Consider the following 20,577-nt stretch of genomic DNA (forward strand, 5'->3'; position numbering starts at 1 on the left):
GCAAAATGCCGGTTTCCAATAAAAAATTCTGCATTGCAGAAAGATATCGTGATACTTGAATAAAAAAATATATCGTGATACTGTTAAATAATGATTCCTTAAATTTTCCAATTAAAAATCTCGAAATTCTTAATAGCGTCTGATTTATTGGAAGTTTTACTCATGTGGTTAACGAATCAGTTAATTTCTAGAATATTTAATGAAATTTTAATTTTCAGGTGCATGTGAGAATACAGTTTTTGGAAATAACGAAAATTCTAGCTATTCTAACAATTCTAACTATTTTTCTAAATTCTCAAATTATTCAAAATTCCATCGAATGTAATCTTCAATTTCCAAAATGAAAAAAATTAAATTAAATGTGTTGAGTTTTCGAGATAAATTGGAAATTCCACAAGCTATTTCATCTGAAAATGAATAATAATAATAATAATAATAATAATAATAATAATAATAATAATAATAAGTTTATTTGGAAACCGCAAAAAATTATAAAATTATACAAGAAAGTTATAGTTCTCGTCTTTTCAAATTTTATTTTCCTTTTTTTTTGTCTGAAAGTAATCCCATATTCCAATCACATTTCAAAATATCTCTGAAAATAATAATTCCATCTCAATGTAATTCACAACATTGAGATATACAACTTGAAAAAAATCACAATACTGTCAAAAGGTTTAATAAATACCAAACAAGCCACCAATTGGAATTATAAAATGTTTATTTACACATATGTAACTCAGTATATATCATGTGTGTCTGTGTGTAAATATATACTATATATTTTCCTCTCCAATATGAAAACAATTATCTTTTAACAATAATAATGCCATATTCAAATGATTAAACTGTACATCGTAAGGGCAAACAATCGAACAAATTCTCCATTCCACATGTATACATAAATAATTCCGGACAACCGATAACTTTGTCTCAACAACATATGGAACGAAACAGTCGAAGGAAAAGTCCTGTTTAGTTTCTAATAATGAGTAAGGTGCTCTCACACTCACATTAGATAGGCTGGTCGAATGTATCTATTTCAATTCTACGAATTACTACTCTTATTTACAACTATCCAATACATTTAACCAATATTTACACAGAACTGCACGTGTGCATTTCAGGGATAACTGATTAGGTCATGTCAAAATCAATTGGTGATATTTTTTTCTCCATTTTCAATTTTTTATTCATTTTTTTGTGTCATTCATTGTAATTCACCTCTTGAATTCTGGTTTCCAAATAAGATATGGTTTGGACTCCCCGTGAATTTTTAACTTCACAACAATTCTAGTGTCATCCACTCATCTCTTTATCGATATAATAATTATTACCGGCATTATCAATATCTCCCAGAATAAATAATTCTCATTCTGAGGAGGAAATCCTCTGCATCGGGTTATTACGTGAAATTATTTTATTGGATAAAATGGAATATGAAGACTGGACAAAAAATATCAGACATGTGACATTCAATTTCGAGGAATAATGAGAAATGAATAAGTTTCAGACTCATTAATTTTCCATCAGTCATAAAAACGAAAAACCACGAGTCTGATATTTTCAATTCACTTTTCACATTCGCCAATAAAAAACTTCCACTCAATCCCCCACCTACGCCAATAAATACACCTCCCCATAATCCTCGGAAGATGTCAATCCCCCACATCCAATACAACAATTTCATCTATAAAAATAACTCTGAAAAGAGTTGTGTTCAGCAACAAATATTGTACGTAATTAGCCTCCAACTCCTGATCCCCAACATTAAAACCTATTTATACATTTCTTACTTAATAAGAAAGAAATTCACTACTCAATCAATTATATTGTCGTCTCTTTAATCTACTAGTACGTTTTTCTCATTATTTTTACAGTTGCTGAAGAATAATTCGAGAAATATCAATGCTCCCCATACCCTTCTCTGTTATTCTGTTACCACCTGAGTGAAGTAAGCATTCACCTAATCATTTACGTCAAACTATAATACCCTTTATATTTCTCGTAAAAAGATGTGCGTGTCTATGTAGGATTATCCAAAATGCTCGATTAACCACGATATCTTTAAACAGTCGTTCACAACCTCTATAGAAAATATAATGTGCCTTTTAAATAATATGCCCCTACTGAATAGACCCTCCCTACCGCTATAATTTATCATTCCTCCCCCTCTCCTCCCCAATTCATCCTAATGATTCTTTAAAACTGGCAGTGGCTGATTGACTTTCACTCAAAAATCGTCAATTTCATAGCAAAAACTTCTGTGTACGAACAAATTCATTGACTTCACCTGAAAACTCCACTGAATATCCGCAGGAATCCTCACAGAATCATCTAAATTTTCCATTGAACCCCTTCTTCCCAAATTACGCCCAAGGAAATCATAGTGTCCCATCACTACAGCTAAAGCATTTTGTGCTGTGACTGATAGAGCGTTCGGGTGACTCTCCACTCCTCATAATAATATTCGGTGCTGTATTATTGCGCAGAAGTAACAGGCAGTCGATAGTTAGGATGGAATATCTCCCCACATAAAATTCCTATCATGTAGTTCCCTTCAACTTTGCCCTCAGTCTTTGAAAGATGATCTCGGAAGTTTTCTCATAAAACAAATTTGCATTTCGTTGACGTTACATTTCCATTAAACTGATTATGTTATATTAAGTACAACCATCAATGTATTACCTTTACATTTTGCTTCACTACTAAAATATCTACCTAATGAAGATCTGTACCGCCTCAATGTCTCTATTGTCACAAATTTTTCTCGACTAAAATCATCGAATCACCTAGAGATTCTACAAACTCCTGGAAATGTTTTCACAAGCGGCTTTGGCGTTGGTTGATGTCGTTGCATTAGAGTAGTTATCAGACTATAATTAATTCAATGACTATTTATAATCAACAACAATTGTGCTCACACGTCTACAATGTGCTGCATCTGGCAACAATACTCATTAAATTCGACGTAGTTTGGAATTCCCTAGGGTTTATATTGAGATAATCATGACCCTCGTGCCCCAGACGATTAATTAATGCTTAATAATCCAATCACAAGTCAATGTATGGCACGAAGGTGGGCCTGGCTCAGGAGGGCCGCATTCTCGTGCCTTTTTTATTGCCAAATGTGAACCAAGTGCCAACTTTACGGCCTAGTGAATTTGATGAATTCGATTGGAACACTGGCATCTCGTAGGCCTCGTGCTTGTACGTTTTATTTCTGGGCTTCATTGGGGGTCTGCAGCGCTGTTGTCTGGTTGCTGCTAGGCGCGCCAGTTGTCGAGCTGCTGCTGGAAATTCGAGACCCTCGTTGCGATCTTGCTCGACTAGTCGACGCTCTTCTGCCATTGCTGCTAGCCATTTACGCTTTTCCTCGGCTGATCGGCAGCAGAAGAGCAGCCACTTGTCTCGGACACAGCTGTAGACTTTCAGGCAGTGTCTCACTGTGACGCCAAGCTGGTGATCTGGAAGGTGATGGGGATTAACAGTTGATCGTGATCATGAGATTTTGATTTTTCTTTACAATTCATTATTTTTAGATGGTTCGTGTACAAAATTTTACGATGTGTTTTTTTAAATTTTATGTGGTACTTTTTTCTGCTCTGATCAAAACATTCGAACAAATTAATTGAGAATATTTAAATTCGTTTTATGGAAGATGATAAGGATTCAAAATTGATGATGATAAGATTTTATAGAGAAAATTCATGAATTTTTTTTTTTTTACAATTTACATTTTTTTTTTTCATATTTTATATACAACATCTTCCGATGTAAATTTGTTAAGTTTTCTTTACTGATTTTGTCTGTGCAATTTTTATTAAGCATTTTTGTTGAAAGAAGGGAAAATAAGCTGCAAAATTTTATTAGAAAATGAATTTTATGCGGAAAAATAAGGTTTATAAGACATTTTACTTTTTCATTTCTGAAAATAAAACAAAAAATCCATTAATTTTTAATTTCTAATTTTATTAGACTTCAATTTTATGCAAAAAAATGAGGTTTTACAAACTTTTAAAATTGATAAAATTTTTCATTGATCAGAAAGAAATGTTTGAACCTCAATTAATTTTTTTCAAATTCTTCCCACGAAATTGTCTGCAAAAAATGCAACTCCAGACTGAAGATAAAAATGCAGGAGAATTAAATTTTTTTCATGTGTAAAAAATCCCACGAAATGAGGAATAAATTACCTTTGCCATCAGGAACATCAATGACCTCACTAGTATCCAGATAAATACGTCCCTTGTAGATATAAGTATCCCTCTTCAAAATATCCTTTTTGCAATAAACCAGCTGGTGGTCAAACAAGAAAAGAGTTATGTTGTTTGTCCACATTCCAGTTGTAACTCTTACAGCATCACCCTGGTAGATCAATTGTGAAGACACCTCGATAAGGTCTTCGCCCTGAAAGACCAAACAATGTAATGCCCCCGCCGAGAAATCCGGTTATGTGATGATCCTGAAATAAGAGAAAAACCATGCCATTACCTCCCATCCCTCGAGTCGGAGTTGCCAAGCGGCTAGTTTCTCCAGACTCTCCATACGTCTTTTCCTCTCGTTTATCAGTACGGCGACTGCTCGCATAGCATCGAGAGCCTCTCGTATCTTGTGATAATCGGGATGCTCGGTTTTTGTGTACTTGAGGAGTTCAGCTAGCTGCAGGGGATACTTGCAGATCCTCTGGACGGGTGTCAGTAGATAACCGTCCAGGGGAATTTCTATGAGGCCACGCATCAGTCGACAGGCTTCGAAAAATTTGCTGTAACGGTTGTGACGGTAGAGCTCCTGCAGAGTTACCATTGCCATTGGATGACTGTTGCAGTATTCCGAGTACATTCGAAAACCGTTTCTCTGTATTTAAATTATTTCCCACGATTATTCCATCTGATAATTTTTTTAGACTTATGAAAACAATTATCTTTCGACAATAACAATGCCATATTCAAATGATTGTCCATCGTAAGGGTAAACAATTGAACGAATTCTCCATTCCACGTGTATGCATAAATAATTCCGGACCTCTATAGCATACAACCTCTATAGAAAATATAATGTGCCTTTAAATGATATATCCCTACTGAATAGAACCTCCCCTTCGCTATAATTTATCATTCTTCTCCCTCTCCTCCACGATTCATCCTAATGATTCTTTAAATCTGGCAGTGGCTTATTGACTTTCCCCCAAAAATCGTCAACTTCACTGCAATATCCCCATAAAAGTCCAGCGAAATTAATTTTATGTCATGGCACATTCTAGAATTTTTATAATAAATTGAAAACATCAACTAGTCGTCAGAATTTTTGGGTTCAACTCACATGAATAAGAAAACACTCAGCTACACAGCTTTTGTGCGGTGCACTCCAGTCGATGCGTGCCTCCAGATCCTTCAAAAACTCGGACTGAAACTCCAGCAGATCCTCAATATTTATGAATATCGTGTCGATCTGATCCTCGGTGAACATGTCCACGCGCCTGCGACACTCTGCAACGTACCCCTCCGCCACGTCCCTCAGGACTTTCACGAAATCCCTTTCAGTTTGGACTAGTTCACGAACAACACTACTCCTCACCTGCTCGTTCGAGAGCAATGAGATGCTTGTACGTCTGCGGGATTGGGTTGAATCAGCTCCTGATACCATTGCTGCCAGACGATCCTCCACTGTTTCGTCTTGGCTGACTCTTAACTATTTTTAAAAATCATAAAGCATTAATTTTTTTATAATGGCTTAATACTCAAATGAAATTAACAGTCAACACGTTTTTCCGTTCAATTTTTTCCATTTTCATTTTTTAAAATTTTTAGCAATTTTTATAAAGTCGCTGCCTCTTAAATGCAACGAAATTTCGTAATTGGGAATTCACAATTTGATGACAAAAGCAGTGGAAACCGTAAATTTTAATTTTATTAGTCTTCATTAAATTGAAACTATCAGAATTAATTCTTCATCAGTAGAATGGAATTTTAATGAATAATAAAGTGTAGATGCGTCATATGCCATTTAAAAAAGTCAATCATAGAGAACCAATAAAATTATTCTTTTTATATATTTTTTATACAAAATATTGTATTAATCATTTTGCATCTAATATTCGTGGCCCGCATAATTTTTTAATGAATAAAATTCATGTAACACTCTAATTACGAGTACTATCCATTAAATATTTTTTATAATTACTGAAAATTCAAATTAAATAAAAATCCAACGCATTTTATCGTTTAATAATCCTTAGGAATTTTTATAAAATGGTGAAGCCACTGCAATCTCAAGATATTTCGTGATTGAAAATTCCCAATTTGATGAAAAAATCAATGGAAACTGTAAATTTCAATTCTACTCACTTTCATTATCATAAAATTGATAAAACTAATTTTTCATAGTGATTTTTTTAAAATACAAGTTCTTGTACTCATTATTTTGAATTCAATCTTCGTGTTTCATAAAAATTTTCAACAAATAAAATTCATCCACCACTCCAATTACGACTCACTATTCACTAAGTATTTTTCTAATTACTAAAACTTCAAATTAAATAAAAAACTAAACATTATATCGTTTAAAATTTCAATTTTATTCATTTTCATTACCGTAAAATTGATAAAACTAATTTTTCATATTTTTTTTTTTAAATACAAATTCCTGTACTCATTATTTTTCATTCAATCTTCGTGTCCCATAAAATTTTTCAAATTTTTCAATTGATAAAACTAATTTTTCAAAATGTTTTTTTTAAATACGAATTCTTCTGCTCATTATTTTTCATTCAATCTTCGTGTCCCATAAAATTTTTCAACAAATAAAATTCATGCAGCACTCCAATTACGAATGGCTATTCATTAAATATCTCTTTTCATCGAGTTAAGAGCATTTACCCTAACGAATGCGGCAGGAAACCATCCGTGTTCGCCCCGGCAACTGCCCCACCACCAGTCCTTATCAAGTGTGTCAAGCACATCAATAAGATCCCCAGCCCGGAACGCAAGCTCCTCAGGTTCAATAGCCACGTGATCCCAGACAGCCTCAGCAAGTATGGCTATTTCCTCGTCCATAGCCTGCTCAAAAGACTTCTTCCTCTCTGTCAGCGAAGCGATCGATGACTCCGAGTCCGACATCATTTCATCATCAGACGTTCCAATACCAATACCACCGCTTCCTCCACATCTCAGGTCGTGTTCGTCCTCCGAGAGGACATTACCACCAGGAAATCTCGCACCTATTGTCGTCAATTCATTAAATCATTAAATAGATGTGATGTTCCGTTTATACACTGAGAGAAATTAATATTGTGAATATTAGTGTTGAAAATTTTTGATAGTTTATAATTTTAATGGAGTTTCGAAAGCGCAGGGGTCTTCATTAATTTTTCTGATGAGTTTACTACTTCAGTTTTAATGCTAAAAATACTAAAAAATTAGAGTTTAATTTTTTTAGTGATGCAATCTTCAAATGTGTCCTCATGACGCAATTCTCAATCGATTGACTTGAATTTTGTTGACACATACAGAATAAATGCATAAATATAACTTAATGAAGCTCATTAAAAATCTTTTTTGGGGTTTTGGTATATTCTTTTCTCGGAATTGCTACAGTCGAAAAATATGAAAAATTGTTCAAGTTGAAGTACATCGTCATCATCATTGAAGTATGAACTTTTTCAGATTTTTTTAGTCATTTTCCATCAGTTGAAGATTACTAATTGTTAAATTTTTCACCTCAGCTAATTTTAAGAAAATAAATTCCAAAAACTCAAAAAAAAATCGTTTGAGAATTGCGTTAGGATAATAAATTTGAGGATTTCATTCCTCTAAAGCCCTTTTCTGCCCAATAAAAAAATCAAAATCTAATTTTTTATTATTTTTTATATTAAAAAAAATTCTAAACAGAAAGCAGAGATCCGCAAAAATCACTACTCGAGTACTATTAAAATAAATTTACCTCTAATTACCTAAACCTCATTAATTTTCCATTGAAATTAAAAAATAATATTAATAATATTAATTCTACCTGAATTTGATTTTTCCATTAATTAAACAATCGTTAATTTTCCAAACTCAATTGATAAAATCAATTTACAAGATATTTAAAAATTTAAAAAATCACGACTGAAGATTCCTTTAATAAAAATGTTAAAAAATGACGACAGAGTTAACTGACTTTATAGTACGTTCCAAAATAATTTTAATTCTGCATTGCGATTTTGCCGAACGCTGACAGAAAAAATCCCCAAACGAATTCATTCATCCAAGGACACGATTTCAAAATAAGAACAAAACACTTTCCAACATTTGTATTTCTCTCAGTGTATTGACCATAAAATATGAATTAAGCATCCTCATTACCAATCCCTCATCGTGTGCATGAATCAAAGCTAATCTCAATTGTTTTTCCCCCCAACGAAAACACTCTACTCCGGATGATTCAAGCATGCAGTCTACTGATCAACTCAAGGATAGCCTGAAGACAAAGACCTCTACATCTACATCACTGGACATTAGGTGGCTATAGAACCGTAAAGGCTACGGTCATCGACGGAAAATAGCGACTTAATGGCCCGTGAACCAGAAAAATTAACCGTGGCCTCGTGCATCATCAAACAGATAATATTCTAAAATACAAATCGATAATAACTCCATTGCTGTCCATGAATTTTTGCTCACCTGCAGTTTTGGTGCGCATTAGTGGTGACAGTTGATTTATTCCCAGTGGTTGACTCAGCGAACGTCTCAGATTCGTTCGAGAGTTTCTCCCTTTTGCGTTACTGTCATGAAAAATTAATACGTTCAGTTCAGATGGGGATTTTATGGCAGCAGTGGACTCGTGGGAGTTGTGGATTGATGTGCACGGAAAAAAGGAATGCCAAATATTCAGAAATTGCAGGACATTTTCCTGAATTTTATTATTTTTTCAAGTGAATGGTTTAATTTCAGGAAAACGATTTGAATAAATCAAGTTTAATTCTCATATTTTCAAATCAAGTTTGATTTTTAAGTTTAATTTACGGTATTTGATGGTTCGTTTAACCCTCTCCCCTCCCTCCTAATTAAATACGTCAATTAAAATTATGTGAATTGAATTAAGTAGTTTTTCATAGGAAAACATCAATCCGAAAATTAATAAACATTTTTTTGTGAATTAGATTTCGCTGTTTAAAGTTATAATTTTATTGAAAAAACGATTGAATTATCGATTTCAGTGCAATTATTCAGCGAAAATTAGTTAAAGTCCTGAGAATTCAAGGGAATTGGGGATTTTTCGTCTTATTTTTCCTTGAAATTTTGAAATTCACTCGAATTTTGAACTGAGACTTGAAATTTCATGAACTTTTTTTGACGGAATTGAACTCTATAACATTTCTACTGAAATTTGAGGAAAATTTGTTATTTAAGAATCACAATTTAGCAGGAAAAAGGGTGGAAACTGTCAATTTCAGTCTTATTTCCATTAAACTTGATTTTCAATTTCGCTCATTGTTCATTTTACCCTCCCCCCTCCCTCCAAATTGAATACAACAATAAAAGTAAAAACAAAAATAGAATAAACAACAATAAAAATTCAAAAAAATTATTAAAAATAATTAAATCAACTAAATAGTTGTTTGAAAAACAACATCAATCATAAAATTAATTACCACTTTCTTATGAAATAAAAAAATCTATCCACTTTTTTCCGTGCAATTTTCATTTCTCATTTTTTTTCCACATCTCAAATGATGATTCGAGGAAGAAGGAGGTGGGGGCGGGAAGGGGTTACTGCAACTGTCACGAGATCATCGTGTTGGGGTCATAGATAGGTGTCAAAAGTATAGAACAGGGATAATATCATGAAGGAATTCACAAGCGTGTTTCAAGTAATTACTCAAAATAAAGCTCGATAAATTACAAGAACATTCAGCAAAAATACGTATGTATGCGATTAAATACGAACAAATATTACGGTGATGGTATTGTTTATTATTTTGGTCATTTGGCAATCCAAAGAAGACTGTTTACGAGGATTTAATTATTATGAGATGGTTCAAGTGCCCGTCTACCTACCACTAGGTTCCCTCGATTTACTGGAAAGGTTCGAACAAATAACTTTTAAATTTATGCCGATTTTTCCATTTCATATTATCAGGAAAAAATGAATAATCAAAAAAAAAAATACGAATAGGTGTTTATATATCAAATAAATTGTTAACAATGTTCGAATAATGTTTAGTTGTGACGACTGAGAGGAGTGAATAGAAATGAGTAGAAGAAACTTGACTCCTATTATAATGCTGCCAATATTACTGTCGCCTTAGAGACGGCGTTTACTTGGCGCCCAACCATTTTCTCCATTTTCTTTCTCATGTACTTCTTTTGTCCCTCTTTCGAGTGACAGAGAGCATTGTAAAAGTCAATCGTGCTAAACTCGAGAGCTTTTATTATTTTTTTTTTAACTCTAGGCGCTTATCGCCGGTTTTAGTACAAATGAGAGAACATTGAGCTCAGCACAGAGAAATGCCAGTTAAATGATATGAAGCACGAGTATTCTTAATGCTGTGATTCAAGATAAATTAATTTTAACGGTGTACACTGCTGGAAATTTTGGGTGAAATTGCTGGGGTACTTGAGGATTTTTTAACGAGTGACATTATCGCGGGGATTTTGGCGTTGAAGAAACATTAATTTATGAGATAATTGAGGGGAATTGTTTATTTTAGTTGTCTATTTTAACGCAATTTTGTTTGAAATTTATGAATTCAGGTCAATTTTCAAGTGACACTTGAAATTTTGATCTTGATTCATTTTTGTTGTGATGTTTCCAGTGAAATTCCAGGAAATATCGGCTTTAAAATCGGGATTTGATGGGAAAATCAATGGAAACTGTCGATTATATTTCAATTATTCAGTGAGCATCAGGTGAAATCATGAAAATTCAAATAATTTGTTTTAATATTTTGTTTCAATTGCACTTAAAATTTGGGGATTCACTTCTTTTTTAATTGCAACTTGAAATTTTATGTATCAATTTCCCATTAAAAAATTGCTAAATCATCAAGTTTCTATTTTTTCGGACATTTCAATAAATTTTGCCATTCAAAAATCATAATTTGATGAAAAAATCTATAGAAACCGTCCATTTCCAAAAAAAATGGTTAAAATTGGGGAAATTCAACCAAATTTGGACTTTTTCGTCTGATTTCTGCTGGAAATCTGTCAATTTTTTGATTCTCAATTGAAATTCCAAATTTCTATGGATCAATTCTCCTTTTCAAAATTCCTAATCCATCAAGTTTTAATTTTTTGTATCATTTCGATTGAAATATCAATAAATCTCGTCCTTAAAAAATCACAATTTGGTGAAAAAATCCCCAGAAACCATCCATTTCGAAAAAAAAGAATAGAATTGGGAAAATTGAAGCAAATTTGGCCTATTTCCTCCTGAAATTTGTAAATTCATTTGGTTCTCAATTAAAACTCTCCGAATAGATTCCCCGAATTCCCTTGAAGAGATGGAGTTCACCCCACTTTAATTTTCCAACAGTGTACAATGAATTTAGACTAACAAAAAATAAAATTCATGGCGATAAGAAACATGAAGAGGGTGAATTATCTCGTGGATGAATTACCTTCTGAGCGTAACGATGTCGTGGGAGGAATGTCTCGGGCTGAGCCTAGGTGGTCGCGTCTTTATGGGAGACGGGGTTGACAGCATTCTCCTGTACTGAAGGGCACTACCGTAGCCGCGTGTGTCCCACTGGAGAAGTCTCTGACCCCCTAGATCACTGTTCGTTCTACGCACGTTGTAGTGACGAGTGCTGCGACTCTGCTGCAAGTCCGCCTGGAGACATATCAATTTTCATTGTTTGCGTCACAGAAACAATGGATGATTTGACGACTGACTAAATTGACGAACAACAAACGACAATGGGAACTCAACGGAAAATGGCACGAGACGTGCCTTGTCTCTTTCCCGAGGATGCGGTCAAACGTGATATGAACACGCGCGCTGATAACACTCGCCATGGGACGATACATTCAACTATTGTGTGGGATCCATCATATTTTGAGAGGGCATATCGACACAAAACGGTTTTAAGGATATTCGAACACATTTTACACTGGTATAATTGAAATTTTAATGGACAATTCACCAGGAATTTTTGGGGAGAGCACGTCGGTTCATTTGAATCAAATTAACATCTTCATTTGAAATTTTTACATTGTTCGGAAGAAAGGATTTAATTATATCAAATAAAGAATTTATTAATTCCAAGTGACACTTTGTCAAATTAAGAAAACAATTTATTGATTCGAAAGAAATCGTTTATTAAAAATAAATGAAGATTTTTTATCTTAAGAAAATCGTTTTCATATAGTGAAGGAAATTGAAAAATTCCAAAAACACAAAAAATGAAGATTTTCAAAAAAAAACAATAAAACACATCAAAAGCCAATTGTTTCTCAATTTTGTTTCTGAATGGAAGAATTGTATTCGTCAAATCCGAAATTTCAAGTTTTTTACGATAATTGAAAAAATTCATTTTGAAACTAATATTCAGGGAAAGGTAAAAAAATTTACCGTTGGGGCATCGTAATAGAAATTCGATTCAGAAGTAAATTGTGAATTGATTAGCAAAAATATATTGACTACGTTGTGACGAAAGCAATTTCCCAGTTGCTGAACAGATTGCCAAATCAGTCATCCTATCAGTGACAAATTTGACGATTGAAAACGGTTGACTCTATAGTGTGTTCTGTACGAAACTGCAAGATACTTGGATATCCCCAGGAACCATTAAAAACCTTGAATATCCTCAAAGCGCTCAATACCCAACTCAGTCATTACCTTCAACTTATCGATGAGTATCTGGTTGATGAGCTCTGACTGGGGTCGATATTTTTCATTGACTCGACGCCGCAATGCCGGCGGACTGTCGGTCTCGTCCGGCGGATCGGTGTCGTGCGACTCTGAACTATCGCCAATGTTCGTTCCGCCTCCGCAGCCCCCAGTCGACGCTCCGCCAGATACCATCTGCGAGAGGATAGCAAATGTGGGTTTTTCGATGTGCTTCTACCCTCCCAATCCCCCGGATATCAATGGCCAGTACTTATGCATCTCCCCTTTTTCGTTCCCTCAATATTTTCCATTTCGCGGATTTATGAATAATGCATTGAGCACGAAGCTCCTCTGTACGAGAGCCTAATTTTTCCTCCCTTTTGAATTTTTCGCTCCTCTCGTCTAATTATAATGTTTATTCTCGTGAGTAAGCTCACCTCAATTTGAATACCACTGTCTCCGCTGTTGCATTTGGCATTGCGTGCTGCCTTGTTATGTTTCTTTCGTTCCTTGCTGGAACGCCAGACGAGGGGTCCGAATCTTGAATGAAATTCAAATGATGCATAATGTTAGTAATTTATGCGAGAAATGAGTTTAGAGTTGTCCCTAAATATCTTTGCCTGGTTCAACGAGATTGCTGTTTGTTGGGTCGGGTATTCAATAGTCAAATGCAAGGAATTATTTTTTATTGGAATAATTATTGGAATAACAATGACGGTGGGACAGCAATCATGTAATTTGGGGCGAAATATTTATCATTCAAGTTGACTTTGGGAGAGATATTCTCAGTTTCATGCTGAGGCTTTGTCGAGGAAACATGAACAAAGTATTGGTAAATTTTTCGGCAGCAGATCAGATTTTTGATTTGGTGATCTGTCGTCGGTGGGCATAAGAAATTATCCGCAGAATGCTGATTCTTAAAGTGATGAGACCCATAATCCATTCTATTATTTTATTATTCATGTTTAGAAATTTATGTAGGTTCAAATAAAATAATTTCCATCTTTATTTCGTATAAAATTTCAAGTTTCAGCTGTGAATTCGAATGGTTTTAAACAGAATTAAGACAGAAAGTTCACGAATTACTTGAATTTTTCTTATTCTCAGTAATTGAAATGAATAATTTGATGAAAGTATACAGTTCCCTTTGATTTTCTCATCAAATCATGATCGTGCAATCACAAGATCCTCTGAAATTTCAGTAGAAGTGTCACTTGCTGAAGTGTCACACTGTTGAAGATCAAATTATTCGCAGAATGCTGATTCTCAAAGTAATAAGATCCATAATCCATTGGGTTACCTTATTATTCTTCTTTGAAATTATTTGCATGCTCAGATAAAATGATTTCGATTTTTTCTTCTACTTTCATTTCGTGAAAAATTTCAGGTTTCAACTGTAAATTTATGTAAATTCAAACAGTTTCAAGTAGAATTGAGACAGAAATTTCACAATTAAAATTTTTCTAATTCTTTCTAATTGAAAGGAATAATTTGACGAAAATCTGCGATTTTCTGCGTCACCCGTTGAAATTTTTTCCAATTTTTTCCATTAAAATTCCCAGTACATTTTAGACATGCATAACGTTCCAATTGAATATTTGTAAATTGGAATCAACCAATCTCTCCCTTCTGATCACCAGAAAATTATTCTGTTGGCTCCAATAATTGGATATTCACTTAATTCACTTAAATCAATAGTCCAACTAATTATCCAACATTTTGTCAATTTAAATTTGACCCGGTGAATGTCTCCACGACATTGGATTTTCACGAAATTAAAATGGAAAATCATAATCCAACGAAAATAAAATGTTAGAATACTCTAATAAATTAAAATAAATAACAATAACAATTCATAAAAGATTAATCATACACCAACCGAAATTTCTGATCCCCTCCGAACTCCTCCTTCTGCTGTGCCTGCTGATACTCCGGCGGATCGTTCTCCCGCTCTTGTTCAATGCTCAGACCCCGCAATGCAGCAGAGTCGGCCTCATCATCTGGAGGTAGAGCCGGTGGTAGTTGTGCGATTGACTGGCCATCGCCCTCGGTGCTCCCCTCCTTACTCCCTCGTTTGTGAAAACGAAGGGAAAAACTTTTACGAAACTTCTGGAGAACGCTCTCCTGCTGGGAATTGTCACGAGAACGATAAGACGGGGTTTCCGTACTCTGGGAATTTGAGGAACCAGTGGCATCCTGAAGTCTCGGATGTCGAACTAAGGGGATTGTCGCCTCGACCAGGGGATGCTCAGTGCCCAAGTCTCGTCTTCTTGACGTTTCTTCGTGGGACTGATGGCCGTCGTCTATGGACCACTGATGACTGAACAAATAAAAAGTTGATTTTAGGTGACTTTATGGAATTATCATGTTTAATTCGGCACCTCACTCCCCTCCTCGTTAAATAAATGAGGCCATTGAGAGAAAAAACAAGATGATTTTACGAGAATAATTTGTTAAGCTGCATCAGGTGAACGTCACCTGTGTTAACAGGACTTGAGACTAAAAAAATAATAATGAAATGTCCAAAACATTTTACAATTTTTTATTACATTGTCAATTGATTATTCTTGTCGTAAAATACTAATTCGTGTCATCAATCCATCGTCGATTTAGAACATAAATTTAAAATAATTGTATTAGAACTTGATAGTCAAGTAATAATGTTCATACAGAAAGTTCTCAAATTATGATGAATTTCATAAGAAAGCCTCCGGTGTAAAGAAAAGACAACTGAAATGCGGGGAAATTTTTGCCCCATGAATTCTCAGCCGAAAGGGGAAGGAAAAAACTGAAATACGGCTTAAAAAATTTGTTCCTTCCATAGAAACTGGAGGAAGTGAGGTGAGGGTAATCTGAAGAGGATAAATAACTTCAAGAAATGTTTAAAAATGCGAGGTGGAGGCGCCGCCATCTTTTAAGCCCCTTGCGGCAAAGGGAGGAGTCCACTGTTCACATCGCCTTCAACTCGTCTCACTCAGTTCCTGTAGAGAGAACAATTTTTTCAAGCTATCCTTCAGATTTTTCCATCCCCTTTAGGATGAGAATTTACGGTTTGCGCCAAATGTCTTTTTCCCGCGCTCATTAAGGTCTTCATTAAATAAATAATTCACCATTCCCTCAAACTCATCATCCTTCGGTGTTGATAGGAACGAAATTCTGAGGGATGGGAGACCCTCAGAGAGACGTGACGACAACCGCATGTACACAAAGCGGATGTGGAATGGGGTCTCAGTGTGTGGTCAACTGTCGGCGAGTCTGCTCTCTGTTCCTTCCAGGAAGAGCCGAGGGAAAGAACATTTAGGGGTACGTGCAGGTAGACAACTCCTGGGTCATGTGTCAGGCACATTTTCCCTCGAGATGAATAAATAGTAAATAGAAAAACGTTTTAGGAAAAATTCACGCGAAAATCTCTCCAATAGGGAATAACACAATGAGAAAATATGGAAAAATAGAGCGCAAGAATGGGTCTATTCCGTGAACTTTGTCGGCAGGGTGGGAGTTTTTGATGCTCCTACCATCGATTTTGAGTCGTTCACTTTTTACCGCGAACTTTTTCTTGATTAATGCGGCGAAGGCTAGAAAATTGAAGCCAATTCGAAGAATGCAGGCAAGATTGAATAGTTTTTTAAATTACTCGTTCCAGTTTGCGTCGGCATTCATTGTTATTGCACTCAATCATTATTATGAAGTTTAACCATTAATTATAACAAACTCAAACAATTTATTCTAAAAATTATTCAGTCTTTTTTGAAGAATGTCCCAATTTGCGTCGACCGAGAAAATTTTTTAAGAATTGTCGTTAATTCAAGTAATTTTGTAAGTAATTTTACTTATTCACTTGAATGAATTTCTCGTATTTTTTTTGTTCTCTGAAGAGAAATGAAGAGGAAGAATGGGTATATTCCATGAAATTTGTCGGCAGGGTAGGAGTTTTTGATGCTCCTACCATCGATTTTGAGTCGTTCACTTTTTACCGCGAACTTTTTCTTGATTAATGCGGCGAAGGCTAGGAAATTGAAGCCAATTCGAAGAATGCAGGCAAGATTGAATAGTTTTTTAAATTACTCGTTCCAGTTTGCGTCGGCATTCATTGTTATTGCACTCAATCATTATTATGAAGTTTAACCATTAATTATAACAAACTCAAACAATTTATTCTAAAAATTATTCAGTCTTTTTTAAAGAATGTCCCAATTTGCGTCGACCGAGAAAATTTTTTAAGAATTGTCGTTAATTCAAGTAATTTTGTAAGTAATTTTACTTATTCACTTGAATGAATTTCTCGTATTTTTTTTGTTCTCTGAAGAGAAATGAAGAGGAAGAATGGGTATATTCCATGAAATTTGTCGGCAGGGTAGGAGTTTTTGATGCTCCTACCATCGATTTTGAGTCGTTCACTTTTTACCGCGAACTTTTTCTTGATTGATGCGGCGAAGGCTAGGAAATTGAAGCCAATTCGAAGAATTCAGGCAAGATTGAATATTTTTCTAAATGACTAGCTCCATTTTGGGTCGACGTCCACTTTTATTGCAATCAATCATTATTATGAAGTTCACTCATTAATTAAGCAATTTTTGCTCATCTAGTCGAATAAATTCGCTCCAATTTCGGTCAACATTCATTTTTCTTGCAATCAATTATATATTATTACGAAGTTGAGTTATCAATTGAGTTATTTTATTCAATCATTAATGAAGTAATTTTACTCATTTAGTTAAATAAACTATTCGTACTTCATTTTCTCTTCAACTAAAGAGTTCATCTAGACACAATTTCCTACTCAACTGAAAGATCCCCCAAAGGATGATAAAATCTCATATCCAATAACATCATCATCTCATTATGAAAGAGATGAATGGGACTTAACGAAGGTGGATAGCCACATGTGCCTGCAGTGATCCCATCTTTTATAGATAGGAGAGAAAAAGAAAAAGGTGCGGTCATAACGTTTTCGGGGAAAAGTGTCAGAAGAGCCGTTTCGGCCAGCAGGGATCTCCCATTGAGACTGTAATTAGAAACGTCGGGAAATGTTCAGCCACTAATGCCATCCGAATGAGGGGGAAGTATAAGGAAGTGACGTCTTTACGTTCATTGTGAAAAAGAATCGAAGAATCTTCTACTCCGAGATGAGAGTCAGCACAATTTTGGAGAAATACGAGTGTAATTGGAACGCAAAATCTTTTTTGAAGTTCAAGTGAAGATTTCTAAGTCCATCCCAAATGTGATTTTTATTCGCTTGAATGCACTGGGAGAAAAAAATTAGCTCTGCCGAAGAACTAGGTGTTCCGCGAGAGAATATTTGATGGAGTGGAACAGATTTACTTGAGGGAATTAACCAACTTGATAGAAGGAAATTTAATATCTTTCACAAAAATTAAATTTTCGTCGTGATCATCAGAAATATCCCGAGAAGAATTCGAACTGTTGGCAGGAAAAAATATAATCTATTGTACGACAAGCATTTGATCTGAGAGAACTCCATTGACGAGGAAAGAATATTTTTTTCCCAAAAAAATTGTCCCCTCGAAATTATTTAGTTTTGCCAATAACACAGTTATCGGCAAGAAAATTGTAGTTTCCTCTTGAAATTATCATTTGTTCCATGGAAATTATAAGTGTTTATTGGACAAAGATATACTACTCAATAACATTCACTTGATAAAACCGGAGTCTCATATAATTCTCTGTAGAACGAATGTATTTACCCGAAAGACGTATAAATGTCTCACGAGGACAATTACTACTACGAAAATTATCATCTTTTGGTGGAAACTTTATTTTCGTCCACAAGTAAATTGATTCAACACGACAAAAGGTACATTTTTCGCTCAAGGCAGCTCTTATAGACGCAATGTGTTGATTTAATTTTTTGAAAAATCCTTTTCTAGGAAAATTTCGGTAACTGAGGTTCACATTGCACCTAAAAAATACTCCTGTGTATTCTATAAACTCTGAAGGGGATTTCACCCAGAAAAAAATCCTGGGCATCTGAACTACTTGGATATCCTCAAGTGGAATTGATCGTGAATTCTTGAGGAGTCATAATGTTCATCCTCAAATTTCTCAAGTTATAATGAATTCCGTAGAAAAGTTGGATGTCATTAAAAGGCCTCGGGAGTAACGAAACGACAACTGAACATTTCTGAGTCCATCCGACGATCTCAAGAATTTTTGAAAACGTTTTTTTAATAATTTACGACGTTTTTGGAAATAATGAGAATAAGATTTTTTTTTTAATATAAAACACAGTTTTTATTTTACCTTTCATCGTGATCGAGTAGTGTTGGCGTACTGGAGGCCTTGATACGTCGCTGAGTGCGACTAATCTCCGTAGCACGTCGTCTCTCCATATTTCGAGGGATTGATTGGTGTCCAGGTGAAGGCTGAAAAGATAAGAATGAAAATAATAGTAAACACGTAATATAATAGTGAACGTGACACTTGGGATGTGAGAAATTATTGGGTTATTTATATACATTTTCAGGGAACGATCGCTTATTTTCAGTTAATTTCAGGGATTTTTTCACTCTTAATTCTAATTTTAGAGATTTTTTTCACTAGACTTCAGAAAAAAAAAATCATTTAGCCTACATTGCTAGAAAATTAAGCAGAAATTTCGAGTAAGAAGTACTGAAATTTTAAATGACGACTGATTAACATTAAATTTTAATGCATTTTGTTCCTGACAAATTAATTTCCTGAAATATCTGACGAAATTGTAATTTTCAAAACTGTAAAAATGCAGGCAACTACTGTTGTAAATTTTCAATCAATTGAGAAGTTAATAAAAATATGAAGATGTGAATTCCAGTGAATTTTCAAGACAAAAATTTTTTTTTTCAATCCCACGAACTCTTTCATATTAAATTAATTTGATATCAACAACATAAACATTCATAATTCAAATGCAGCTCAACAATGCAAATCCAAAAATTTTTTACTATGTGAACGATTTAATCTCGAGATAACTGACATGAATGAATCTAAAGCAATCATCGAGGAAATTTCCTTCACTTCACCAAACAACAAAAAAACTCATGATCCACCCATAATTGTTCTCTAATTTTAATGCTCTTCAGATGAATCCTCTCGAGCACTGCCTCAGCCCTGCGCTTCATATTGCCATTTCATCGAAGAATACAATTAACACAAAAATCTGAAGATCGCGAATAAACATCTCAGAATGCCCCGCACTTAAACCATTAAATTTAAAAGAAGATGGACATTTCACTNCACGAGGACAATTACTACTACGAAAATTATCATCTTTTGGTGGAAACTTTATTTTCGTCCACAAGTAAATTGATTCAACACGACAAAAGGTACATTTTTCGCTCAAGGCAGCTCTTATAGACGCAATGTGTTGATTTAATTTTTTGAAAAATCCTTTTCTAGGAAAATTTCGGTAACTGAGGTTCACATTGCACCTAAAAAATACTCCTGTGTATTCTATAAACTCTGAAGGGGATTTCACCCAGAAAAAAATCCTGGGCATCTGAACTACTTGGATATCCTCAAGTGGAATTGATCGTGAATTCTTGAGGAGTCATAATGTTCATCCTCAAATTTCTCAAGTTATAATGAATTCCGTAGAAAAGTTGGATGTCATTAAAAGGCCTCGGGAGTAACGAAACGACAACTGAACATTTCTGAGTCCATCCGACGATCTCAAGAATTTTTGAAAACGTTTTTTTAATAATTTACGACGTTTTTGGAAATAATGAGAATAAGATTTTTTTTTTAATATAAAACACAGTTTTTATT

At 34.5% G+C, this 20,577-nt stretch overlaps 1 protein-coding gene across 2 annotated transcripts; it reads right to left on the reverse strand.

The window, feature by feature from the left end:
• Positions 1-708: 708 nt before the first annotated feature.
• LOC107040567 (rho guanine nucleotide exchange factor 9) lies at positions 709-20,025 on the reverse strand. 2 transcript variants are annotated; one of them, XM_015260698.1, is made up of 12 exons: positions 19,860-20,025; positions 19,075-19,196; positions 14,693-15,133; positions 13,251-13,353; positions 12,823-13,008; positions 11,603-11,814; positions 8,664-8,764; positions 6,879-7,219; positions 5,323-5,691; positions 4,495-4,857; positions 4,197-4,410; positions 709-3,467 (listed from the first exon to the last, which is right to left on the reverse strand). In XM_015260698.1, the coding sequence occupies exons 1-12, from the start codon at positions 19,929-19,931 to the stop codon at positions 3,091-3,093; spliced, it is 2,901 nt and encodes a 966-aa protein (XP_015116184.1). In that variant the 5' UTR covers positions 19,932-20,025; the 3' UTR covers positions 709-3,090. The 2 variants fall into 2 exon arrangements, with proteins under 2 accessions (XP_015116184.1, XP_015116185.1); XM_015260699.1 differs by lacking the exon at positions 12,823-13,008.
• Positions 20,026-20,577: the final 552 nt, after the last annotated feature.

This window comes from Diachasma alloeum, unplaced genomic scaffold (assembly GCF_001412515.2).
Source record: "Diachasma alloeum isolate Michigan unplaced genomic scaffold, Dall2.0 Dall_scaffold_00338, whole genome shotgun sequence".
Classification (NCBI taxonomy): Eukaryota; Metazoa; Arthropoda; class Insecta; order Hymenoptera; family Braconidae; genus Diachasma; species Diachasma alloeum.

What these genes read in the sequence shown, in the direction of transcription:
- LOC107040567 (XM_015260698.1), bottom strand. Translation starts at nt 19,931, where the DNA reads ATGAAGCGCAGGGCTGAGGCAGTGCTCGAGAGGATTCATCTGAAGAGC. An exon ending in TCCGACTCGAGGGATGGGAG is followed by an intron (nt 4,411 to 4,494) that starts GTAATGGCATGG and finishes TTGGTCTTTCAG; the next exon opens with GGCGAAGACCTTATCGAGGT. An exon ending in TGATGTTCCTGATGGCAAAG is followed by an intron (nt 3,468 to 4,196) that starts GTAATTTATTCC and finishes ATCACCTTCCAG; the next exon opens with ATCACCAGCTTGGCGTCACA.